Source organism: Nematolebias whitei, chromosome 21 (genome assembly GCF_014905685.2).
Source record: "Nematolebias whitei isolate Nwh7 chromosome 21, NemWhi1, whole genome shotgun sequence".
In the NCBI taxonomy this organism is placed as follows: Eukaryota; Metazoa; Chordata; class Actinopteri; order Cyprinodontiformes; family Rivulidae; genus Nematolebias; species Nematolebias whitei.
The window spans coordinates 29319854-29331754 of record NC_056518.1 but is presented as its reverse complement, the minus strand read 5'-3'; the positions used below and the strand labels follow the sequence as shown (position 1 = coordinate 29331754).

The window sequence follows — 11901 nt, the reverse complement described above, 5'->3', positions numbered from 1 at the left end:
TATGCAAACATTCACTATTCAAACCCCTCATCAATGAGGTCATCGGTGTACCGCTTGTAAATGTTATATAATATTTAATCTTAAACATGCCATGAGTGTAAAATGAAGCGATCAGCTGTGTGTTACAGGAAGTGTCCGTTTGGTCTGCGTGAGCTGTGGCAGTCAGAACGTTTGGGCCGTGGACAGTCGAGGACTCGTTTACTTCAGAGTTGGAACTCAGCCGCTCAATTCCAGCATGATGATGCCGGCCTGGATCCCCATTGACCTTCCGGTGCAGGTAAGGACTCATACAGGTGTGAGGTCAGTTTCCTTTTGGTTGATTAGCAGTAGCAGCCATCTTAAATTGTATTAGCTCCACAGTGTTTCTGTGTAATTTTCATGTAATTTGTCGTTTAGCCAGCCGGAGTGCAGCTGGTCAGCATTCAGACGAGTCCTAATGACCGACTCCTCTGGGCTCTGGACAACAAAGGAAGTGTCTTCGTCAGGACTGGACTAAGTGATGAGATGCCCGTTGGGACGGGCTGGGACTTTGTACCAGGTGTTGGAACTGAACATCTGTGTGGTGTGTATGATCTGTCCTGCCCTCAGACACTAGTGTGTAATGTGTGTCTGTGTATCTGCAGGGCTGGCTGTCCGTCATCTGGTCCTCAGCTGTCGGACCGCGTGGGTTCGGTGTGTGAACGGAGATCTGGCTCGACGTTACGGCATTTCTGACAAAAACCCAGCGGGAGATTACTGGAAGAAAATCCCTGGGAACGCCAACTCCTTTACGGGTAAAAGTGGACTTTTTTAAACTCGAATTTATCCATGAATAGTATCTGGTGTGATTGAGGTAAGAGCTTGGAGAGACGTAGTTGTTAGTTGGTGAATTAAGTCCCTGCACACTGGATGACGACCTCGAGTTCACTCCCCACACCTCCTTTAGTGTGAAGACAATCGTGGCGCTGCTCTGCGCTCAGGGCTCCTTCTGTAGGTTCTTCCTGGTATTTTCATGAGATGCCCTAATGTTCAACAGAACAGTAATTAAAGAGTATATTGATTCAACCTCAGCATGGATTGAAAGGCTCATGTAAAGTGTCAAACACTTCCACGGTGTACAGTAGGTACTGAGACCATGAAGGTCATGGGGTTCCCTTTGAAAGACTGCAGATACTACCAAAGGGTAATGACCTGGTACTGAGAACTAGATGTCCCAGTAGGCTGTAGGGTGTATTTTGCAAGACCTATGAGCCGTAGAGCTCAAAGGACTTTAAATGTGATGAGTTGTTGGGGGGAGGGGTCGCTGCATCCCTCTAGCTGCATTTGCTAGGAAGTGTAGGGTCAGTGGGGCTTGTAATGATTGCAGTGTGGAAGTCCTGCCTGCACCGATGTGACGGCTGACAGCAGCTCAGCCCAGAGGGAGCCAAATGCCTCTTCTTCTAATTAACGACAAGCATGAATGGAGAGTACTCGCACTGGAAGCTAGATTCAGACACCTGCGACGACGAGAGCAAATTTTGTGTTGCCACATTATTGGATCACAAACAAATTGACAACCCCAGCAAGTGTTTGAGCTCCTCTTGGATGCTCCCCGGCAGATACCGTTCATGCTTTGTGTCCAGCAGTCGCAGCTCAGTGACAAACGGACCCCGTTAGTCGCATTAATTACCCCTTTTCACAGCAGCTTCCTCCTACTATCTGTGGTTTTGAGCTGTGTGCCATGACGAGTGGCTCACAGGATTTAAATCATATATGTGTAAACCGGCCACCCATATCTTTTGAGGAAACTATGGTTTCTAGTTTTTATATTGTTAAAAGTATAGTTTCTTCCAATGATTGGGGTGGTCTAGGATTAATCTATGGTGATCAAAGCCACCATTAACCACCCTGTAGCTCCTCCACTGCACCTGGCGGTGGATAAACCTGCTCCCTCCACTCCAGGATCCGTCACACGCCGCCGCCTCGGACAAGAAAATCAAACTCTCCCTCTGTTCTTCTCCACAGCGCAACTCCTGCCCTCTTGAATATCTTCCACCAAAAACATTTAGGTTTACTCTCATTCTGTTCACGTCAGTCTAGAAAAAACACTCATCTGTTCTTAGCACGATTAAAGGCCGCCACATGAATCAACAACCGTTGGTCGTTAGGCCGATGTTGGCTCGTGGGAAAGTTTAGCCTTCAACACAGCACTGCAGACGACCCGTCTCACCTGTCAGGTGTTTCTCTCCACAGTTACCGCAGAAGAAGACTTGTGGGCGGTGACTCCCGTCGGCGGACTGTGCCGTCGGCTAACCAAGCTCCTCCCACAGATGCCAAGCAGCGCGCCACGCTCGGACCCGGTCCTGGGAGGAGACAATGTTGACGATGAATGGGAGCTCATCTGACCCGCTTCATCCAGTCTGGGTCCACTCAGAGGGACACTGTGATGTCACTTTATAAACTTTTGGACGGACGGGATTTGTCCTGTTTGATGTCGATGCAGGACCAAACACTGGACAGGTGATGGACCCCGGAGGACGTTTGTTTTATTTTTGTAATAACATGAAGCACTTTAACCTGGAAGGTGTGTAGGGGGAAAGGGGGGGGGGGGGGGGGTCTATACTACTGTTATTGACAGTCCAGTCCAAACTGGTCCAAACTGGAATGAAACCTGCTGTAGAGTTTTTAGTGATTATGTTTTTGTTTTTCTGTCTGTTAGCAAAATATTTAATGAACCACTGGACTGATTTTTATAAACCTCTCATTGTATGTACAGATTAATCTTTGAGCCCGCCCAAATCAAGATGGCCGCCACAACAAACCAACCTCAACAAACACAGAAATAGCTCAAGCTCAGTTTTATTTGCTGTGGCAGTAGCTGAAATCGTCCTTAGCTCATACTCCCGAGCTCAACATCTTACCTTGAACCCTGACAAAACAAGTTTGTCTGTTAGCAAAATATCTTATAAACCACTTTCAAAGTTATCACTGGATGTACATCTAGAACCTGAATCAAGATGGCCGCCGCAGCTGATCGACTTAAACAAAACGTAAAAATGGCTACAGCTCCGTCAGTTTTAGATACGGAGCTAAAATCTGGTGTGGTAGTAGCCGAGGGTTATTCACTTCACACAATCTGAGCGCTCACAGATCGTACGAGGTGGCGGGTGATATGCATTCCTTCAAAGAATGCGTCTTTTTGTATTTATGATTTATTTATTTTGGACTCTAAAGGGACGTTGGACAGATCGGATCATCCCGACCCGATTCAGTCGGAGTAAAAGTTTCCTTTTGGTTGTAAATCGCAGACTGTGGACGTGCGTATAAACACTTAAATGTTTTATCGGTTCTGGAGGGCTGAAGGACTTTACAGAAGTCTAACAAAGCGGGTCCTGGCTGGAACCCAAAACCAGGATTCCAGACCCAGTTCCATCTAAAACGGTTCTGTGTGTGGACAATAAAGAGACACTTAACCTGAATATTAACAGGACTAACAGTTCGCTCTGACCTTCACCTGTTCTTGCTCATTTTATTTTCTGCAGTGAATAGTTCACATTTTCTCATCACCCACCTTTCTGCAGCGGGCGATAATGTTGTTGTCTTGGGTTTAGCAGGCGGCATCATGGACCACAGGGTGGACTTTAATGAAAGATCCACAAAGTCACCAGGAAATATAAATACGGGAGCAGCTAAAAACTGCAGTAATCGGTCCGTTTTACAGACATGGAGCTAACGTTTGCAGTGGTAGTAGCTGAGAGTCGTCCCTAAAATAAAATGTTTCCAAATCCAGCTTTAAAATTATTGTAGCTCATTAAAGAGAACAAACTGGCAGCTTTAATTTTTTTTTACATGATAAGGCACCAAGTGTGAAGTGTACTATATACATACATACAAGTATACATTGTGGTATTTTTGCAGTCTTGTTCAACATGTTGGTGACACCAACAGAATCGACATCTTTCTGATGTCTGGGCAAAAAGTGCTGATGACGTCACCCGTCCCTAATCCATTAGTCTATTTACAGTTTGTTTAAATTTCAGTCATTCAGAGTCAGAGTCCTCACTGACAGGCGTCCTGCAGCAGGACGTCCGGCAGCAAACTGATCCAGTCCGGTCCGGACCGGGCCAGACACCTGAGCGCCTGCATCAGGAGTGGGGGCGGGGCCAGGCCGCAGAGCCAGGTGAACACCTTGTTACCCAGCAGGCTTTGCCAGCGCTGCGGCTCGTCCTGCAGGCAGGGAAGCCGCGGGGGTTCGGACAGGAACAGCAGCAGGAGGTCCACGCAGCGCTGCGCGTCCTGGCGCGCCGCCGCGTCGCAGGACACCAGAGTCTGTAGCGCCACGTCGAGCGCGTCGGCTCGCGCGCCGTGGAGCAGGAGCTGCAGCAGGCAGCTGGGGTGCGACAGCTCCACCGCCAGCTGCACCGCGCTCTTCCCCGCGTCCGCGAAGTGAGGACAGCCGCCGCAGCCGTCCAGGTACTCCCGCCGCTCGCGCGCTCCGTCGCAGTCCTTCAGGACCTCCAGCATCATGCGCAGGATGGCCACGCGCTTGTAGCGCACCGCCACGTTCAGGTGCGGCGCGCTCTTGCAGCAGCCGCAGAGGCTGCAGCCCGGCGCGGCGAGGGCGCCCACAGAGTACCTGCTCAGGAGGTCGCGTGCGTAGTCCTGGTGGTCGTGCACGAGTGCGTACAGCAGCGCCTCGGAGGGCAGGAAGGCTCGCGGGCAGCCGTCGTTCCAGCAGAGGACCTCCATGCTGCGCATGTCCTCCAGCAGCCAGACCGGCATCCGCTCGCGCACCGCGCGGTAGAAGGAGAAGGCGGTCCGCTCACAGTGCCGCTGGGACGGGGACAGGGTGTCCAGTGGGGAGGACAGCACCCACGGCATCAGGGGACACCAGAGGGGGGACACCGGAGGACTGCTGGGTCTTTAAAGAACCGGAAGGATGAGGTCTCGGTCAAACGTTTGGGCTCAGTTCTTCCACAGTTTTATAGCTGCCCCCCCCCCCCCATCCCCACACACAGGCCGCGCCCCCACCCCCCTCTATGTGTCCATGTTTATCAGTCTGGCTCAGGGAGGACAGATCATGTGTCTCACATAGAGAACATAGTGGTCCAACTTCCAGCCAGGACGGAACAAAATCCTCCTCAGTCAAAACAACTAGAGACCATTAAAAACAAACTGGCGGGTGATGATGTAACTTGTTTTTATTTGATTGCCATAATAAACAAACAGTAAGTTTATGAATGCATGGTGTGAATTATTTTTCCTTCTGCTCAGATTGTGTTAATTTGATTCAAATAACTGCAAATTATCTAAAAAAATAGCTTTTTTTGTTTGTTTGTTTAATGTCACGCATATTTATAACATGGGGGTGTGGTGGTTTGCCCACCCAGTGGATTTGGAGGTGTTTGACCTCCAGGTACCGGGTGGGGGGGTCTCTGTTGCTGACCCGTCAGTTCTGACTCAAATGGTGTGAGAGTTCTGCTGCTGGCAGTATGTCGGACCTGTTCGGGGTGGGAGTTGGTTCTTGTGGAATGTTCTGGTCATAACTTTATAATTTCTCGGTGCAGCCAGGGGGTGGGAGGGGTCCAGTCAGTGGCCTCTAGGTTCAAATCTCTGCTCTTCAGATGATGTGGTCCTGTTCATCTGCAATCTCAAGTTCTCACTGGAGCGGTTCAGTGAAGCAGCTGCATGAGGATCAGAACCTCCAGATCTGAGGCCGTCCTCAGAGGGTGGACTGTCCTCGGCTGGTGGGGGGTGAGGTTCTGCCTCAAGTGAAGGACTTCAAGTATCTGGGTTTTGTTCAAAGTCAGGAATGGAGCATGAGATCAAGAGACGAACCTGTGCGGCTTCTGCAGTATTGTGGACTCTGCGCCAGTCCATTGTGGTGAAGACGGAGCTGGGCTGCAAAGTGAAGCTCTTTGCCGGGGTCAGTCTACGTTCCTACCCTCACCTGTGGTCACAAGTTCTGGGAAGTGACCAAAAGAACAAGATCACGGATCCAGGCGGTTGAAATGAGTTTCCTCCAGAGATGATGAGAAGTTCAATTCTTCAGGGGAGACTCTCTGAGTAGAACTGCTGCTCCTTCACATCCAGAGGAGGCAGATGAGGTGGTTCAGATATCTGCCGAGGATGGATCTTGGATGCCTCCCGGAGGTGCTTCTGGACATGTCCAACTAGGAGAAGACTCAGGACACTGGAGGAACTATGTCTCAGCCTGGAGTCCTCCAGAAGAACTGGAAGAGAGATGTCTGGACCTCCCTGATCAAGCTGCTGGCCCCGAAACCTGAGTCCAGAACCAGCAGGACGATGGCTCATGAGACAAAACCCGATTCACCAACATGAGCAGAAGACAACATGGATGTTAATAACTGGACCTGGGTTCCCGGGCCCCACCCTGGAGCCAGACCTGTGGGAGAGGCTTGTTGGTGAGCGTCAAGTGACTGGGCCGCTACCAATTTTGAGATGGTAAATCTTTTGCACACTCAGTCAAATATTCGTGATAATACTGAAAAATATGATTTTTTTTTTGTTAAATTGGATATTTTAAAACTTTACAACACAACTCGGATAACAGCTCAGACCCAGTGTTCCCCAAAAACACAGGAGGATGAAGGGGAAGAAGAAAACAAAGCAAAAACAGCAGATTAAGATCAACAAAACCTTGCAGCATAAAAGCTGATTTCAGGTTTGACATAGTCCAAGTGGTTCCCAGGCCTTGAGGAAACGGTGTCATGTGTAAAACATGTCAGATATTCTCATGCACCAAGTCCTGCAGTATCTTTGCCGGCCTTTAACACTATTGTCCACTGCATCAGGATAGTTTTCCTTCTGCAAACGTGAGTATGCAATAAAATCCTTTTTTATCGCTCGAGATAACATTTTTATGAGACAGCCCTAAAAGTAGAGACAAAGGATTCATTCGTACACATATTCCTAATATTTTCTGTATCTCACAAATTATATCAGACCAATATTTTTGCAGCGACAAACAGAAAAAAAAAAGAGAGAGAAAACGCTAAATTTATGACTTGGCACCATAATTATGACCTAGTCTCCCAACATTATGACATATAAGCCTAATCCTAAAATTTAGATTTAGCGTCCCATAAATATGAATTGATAAACCAACAAACAAGTTTGAGATAATCCTGATTATGGATTAGCTTCTCATTATTACACGATATCTCATATTTAAAAGATATATGTCAAAATTACAAAACACTATCTTGGTGTATATGAGATCCTATAGAAATTATGACAATAACAAAGTTATGAGATGCCAAGTCACATGTTTCTGATGATTCGTCATAAAGTTATTACAAATTAGCAACACATATTTATGAGATGCCTAACTTATGATGAGAATCTCATAAAATACCATGTCACAGTTAGGAGTAATACCTCAAACTTAAAATTATGATCTAGCATCTCTAAACTGAGACTAAACAGCTCATTATTATGAAACGCCTACTCATAATGATGAAATTAATCAACATTAAGTTAATTTATAATAAGTAGATAATTTATAATTTTTGGATGCAATTACATAATTATGTCGACAATTAATTTATTATAGTAGAGTTGGGCTTACTCTCATAAACAGCCTCTGTGGTGATTTTGTGATTAGCCTATTGTAGCAGTATAGTAATAAAACGAGAGAAATTGCATTTCCTGCGAAAATGCAGTGTGAACTTGCTGAAAAACAGCTGAAATTAGCTAAAAAATATACTGAAATATAGCTGAAATGGAAGAACAAGCCTTAATTAGCAGAAGAAAACAGAAACATATTTGCTGACATAGGTTTAGATAAGCAGAAATTAGTAAAAAAAAAAGTAAATTAGCTTAAAAAAACTGAAATTAGAAAAAACAATTGCTGAAAGGAAGAAAGAAGCTCAGCAGAAAGAGCTGAAATGCGCTCAAAAATGTGGAATTAACTGAAAAAGCTAAACTTAGCATATAAACAGCTAAATAGTAGCTGAAATAGCAGAAAAAGGTTAAACTAGCATAACTAACCTGAAAGGAGTACAACAAGCTGAAATTATCTGAAAGAAGTTAATTAGGCTGAAAGTAGCAGAAATTACCAAAAAACGACTTTAATAAATCTGAAAACATCCAAGATTAGCTAGAAAATGCTAAAAAGGTAGCTGAAAAGTTAGAACAAGCTTAAATTAGCAGTAGAAAGCAGAAAAAACATGTTTGGCCAATTAGGCTTAATGAAGCAGAAATGAGCACAAAAAGTGGAAATTATATGAAAATAAAAACTGATGAAAAGTAGCTAAAAAAGCAGAAAGAACCCTAAATTACAAGGAGGTGGAGAGAGCACATTTTTGCTGAATTAGGCAGAAAAAAAGTTTAAATTAGTGCAAAAAATGTGGAATAAAGCTATAATAGCGTGAAAACAGCTAAATAGCTGAAATGGCAGAAAAGGCTAAATATTTCAAAAAGCTAAAGTTGCACCAACACCAAAAGTCATTGCAGGATTGTCCTGAAAGGATGTTTTGATTTATGACTTGTCGAAATAGCACAAAAGTTGTAGAATGACAGATATGCTGAAAAATGTACAGAAGAACAATCATCACAATATGCTTCATAAGCACTCACACGATTATGATCAGTGTTAAGATAATTTATGATGATGAGCTGAATTATGATTTTCAGATAATTATGTTATTTTTCTTTATTGTGGCAGATCACATGTAAACAGTAAATATAAATCCTCTGTGGTGACTGTGTGATTATAGTAGTGGTATACTCTAGTGATTATATTAAAGTGATCAAATGAACTTTGATTTAGTGAATGTGCATTTTTCTCCTGGTGTGCTTGTTAAAGTTGACCTGTGATGGCAGCAGAGATCTCAGAGCTGCTCAGGATGATCACATGGGCTTCTTTCTGCTCTCATTTATTTTAATAAATGTGGGTCGGTTCTGGGATAGTCTGAGCCGGATTCCAGACCCATGTGGGCCCGGTTTCCTTTGATCTTCGGAGGTTCGAGCTGTTCGTTGGACCCTGAACTTTTCGGGCATCTTCTCGGAGCTTCTGTTAGCATCGCAGGTTGAGCTTCGCCGTTTGAAACTTTTCTTCGCCCCGGAGCTTTATTTGCACTTTTAATCAAACAAAGGGCCGTGCTGCTGCTGGTTCCGACCCAAACTCTCGGGTCATCCCTCTCTGCCAAGACCTTTATTATTATTATTGTTATTATTACTCGTTTCCCCCGGCAGTGGAAGCTAACAGGCTAACTGAAGTTTAGCGCTAGCCTCAGCTACTTTTTGTTCCCCTCGTCATGCCGGCGATGCTGGAGAGGAACCCGGAGGCTCCGGGGAAGAGGAGAGGCCGAGCCCCGACCGGCGGCGGGCCCGGGGCAGCGGCGAGCACCGGCGGGAAGAGCCTGTCCGGTAATGGAAGCAGCGCCAACAACTGCTGGGAAGAAGGAAGTTCGGGCTTCAGCAGCGACGAGGAGCATGGTGGGTAGCCTCGATCACAGCCCGGACCTCTTCCGTCCAGAACCGGCTCTGACAAACTGCTCTGTGTGTGTGTTCGGACAGGTGGAGGAGGGATGCGGGTCGGACCGCAGTACCAGGCCGTGGTTCCGGACTTTGACCCGGGTGAGACCTAAAACTGGACCACAGCCCTGCTAGCTGAGCGGTAGCCTCGAACAAAATAGCTTCAGACCGGTTCCATTAATCCTAGTCCCGGTTCTGATGGAACCTGGTCCAGTAGATCCTGGTCAGACTCGGAAGTGTTCTCCTCAAAACTCCATCCATCCTTAACGGCTTGTCATTCTGTTAGCAAAATATCTCATGAACGATTTGACTCAAACTCTCAATGATTCGTGGGACATCGAGAACTCTGGAGTGGACCAGATTCAAGATGGCCGCCACAGCCAATTGACCTTAGCAAACTTGAAGATGACGCCTCAGCCAGTTCAGATTGACCTAAAGTCTGTTGTGGTAGTAGCTGAGAGTCATCAACGACACGTACTCTGAGCTCGATCTTTGTCTAAGACTTCAGCATTAACGGTTGAAGTTAACCCTGTTAGCAAAATATCTCTTGAATTTCATGAAAAGGTCACTGGGCAAACATCTAAAACTCGCCTACAATGTCGGGTTTGAAAATGGTGAACTACATCACTTCCTGTGTGGGCGGAGCCTCAGTTATTATGTGAAATTAAACAAAAGGACTCATTTTCGTTCCCAGATGTGGCCCAGGCGGCTCATCTCAGAGACAACCTGGGAATGTTGATTTGGATCCCCAGCAGCTGCCTGAACAACAACCAGGGTAAGATCCGCCCGACCCGGCTGCTGTCAGGCTGAATGTCGTCTGGAAGCAGAGTCTGATCCTGTGTTTCGTTGCAGTGGACGAATACATCAACATCGCCAAGGAGAAGCACGGCTACAACATGGAGCAGGTTCGTATTGACGCTCTCTCCTAAATCGGTCCGATTCAAGATGGCCACCACCGTTAATCATCCTTATCCAACACAAAAACGACTACAGCTCATTCAGATGTACAGACACAGTGCTTAACTTCAGTTTCAACGTTTGACGTAAACCTTCGTTTCTTTTACTGTCGCTTCTCACTTTAGGATGATCTTAGTTTCAGCTCTGATATGAAGGTGGAGGGTGATGTGCATTCCTTCAAAGAATGCCGGACATTCATTAAATTCTGATTCTGCTCGGATAGACGAGTTTTCCCCTTTCAGCTCAGATGAACCAGACTTGCAGTGTCACCTGCTCGTTGTCGTCTTTAACGGACTTCCTGTTTCTCCGGCAGGCTCTGGGGATGCTCTTCTGGCACAAACACAACATCGAGAAATCTCTGGCCGACCTGCCGAACTTCACGCCGTTTCCTGGCGAGTGGACGGTGGAGGACCGGGTCTTGTTCGAACAGGCCTTCAGCTTCCATGGGAAGAGCTTCCATCGCATCCAGCAGATGGTAAAACCACTTCGCCCGCAGTTAGAGCAAACCCTGGAGGACTGAGGTGGTTCTGGGGTTCATGTGGTCCACGCTCCTACCCTCACCTATGGTCTTGAGCTCTGGGTAGAAGCCAGAACTACGTTAATTGATGCAAGCAGCTGAAATGGGTTTTCTCCACAGGGACTCTCCCTGAAGGCTGATGAGAAGCCCAGTCTCGTTCTCACATGACAAAAATTGTGTGTCTTTCTACTCTTCCCCCAGCTGACACCCCGTCTTGTGCATTGTCCCCAGTCAGAACTAGTTTCTTACAGGCTATGCAGCGAGCACTGTGTGATTGGTCAGAACTTTGTGGGCGTGGTTTATGTAAATAACTGCAGTCAGCTGATCTCAGCGTCTGCCGAGGAGCTGCTGGCTGAGGCTGTGAGAAAACGCAGCCAACATTACAACTGTTTCAGCAAAACTGTTCAAGAAAGTCAAATAAATGTTGTAAAGATAGAAAAAGAACTCGTAGAAGGAGATTGGACCATTTTGTGCACCCAGAAGACGAACTGGCGGCTCTCCATGGCTGTGTTGACCGAGAGAGAACGCTCTTCCCCCCAGGAGGGAGTGCTCTTCGGTCAGACAGCGAAGGTGCAAATTCCCGCACCATCTGTTAGAAACGGTGGCGTCTCTTTGGGACAGATTTTCAAAACAGAGCTTCTCCACGGTTGGCAACAGAAATCCCAGATCTTCCTTCTCCAACTCCATCATTCAAACATCTGGTAAAGATGGACCCTGGACACCTCCTTAAGGAGGTGTTCTGGATATATCCAACTGGGAGGAGACCCCAGGAAAGACACGCTGAAGAGACCATCTCGACTGGTCTAGAGCACCTTGGAGTCCTCCCAGAAGAGTTGGCAGTGGAGAGAGATCTGGACCTCCCACTGGGACGAGACCCCGGGTCAGGCCCAGAACTTTCCAGAGGAATTGGATAGATGGATGGATGGATGGACAGATAGATGCATTGATGGATGGATGGACAGATAGAT

At 46.7% G+C, this 11901-nt stretch overlaps 3 protein-coding genes across 3 annotated transcripts in view; 2 read left to right on the top strand and 1 right to left on the bottom strand.

Annotated features, from left to right (window-relative positions):
* The window catches only part of tecpr2 (tectonin beta-propeller repeat containing 2), an 18455-nt gene extending 15971 nt beyond the window's left edge, over positions 1 to 2484 (top strand). Inside the window, exons 23-26 of the mRNA XM_037695411.1 lie at positions 129 to 277; positions 397 to 538; positions 624 to 773; positions 2212 to 2484. Of these exons, the coding sequence (XP_037551339.1) occupies positions 129 to 277; positions 397 to 538; positions 624 to 773; positions 2212 to 2363 (593 nt within the window). The 3' untranslated portion in view covers positions 2364 to 2484. The remainder of the gene's footprint in view (positions 1 to 128; positions 278 to 396; positions 539 to 623; positions 774 to 2211) is intronic.
* Positions 2279 to 4914, bottom strand: ankrd9 (ankyrin repeat domain 9; the record flags this gene model as incomplete). Its single annotated transcript, XM_037695410.1, is given in 2 exon segments — positions 2279 to 2321; positions 3530 to 4914. A coding segment is annotated over 1 exon segment (822 nt). The 3' UTR covers positions 2279 to 2321; positions 3530 to 4017.
* A 4233-nt stretch (positions 4915 to 9147) lies between these two features.
* The window catches only part of rcor1 (REST corepressor 1), a 5982-nt gene continuing 3228 nt past the window's right edge, over positions 9148 to 11901 (top strand). The window contains exons 1-5 of the mRNA XM_037694801.1: positions 9148 to 9420; positions 9502 to 9561; positions 10154 to 10234; positions 10312 to 10364; positions 10730 to 10891. Of these exons, the coding sequence (XP_037550729.1) occupies positions 9240 to 9420; positions 9502 to 9561; positions 10154 to 10234; positions 10312 to 10364; positions 10730 to 10891 (537 nt within the window). The 5' untranslated portion in view covers positions 9148 to 9239. The remainder of the gene's footprint in view (positions 9421 to 9501; positions 9562 to 10153; positions 10235 to 10311; positions 10365 to 10729; positions 10892 to 11901) is intronic.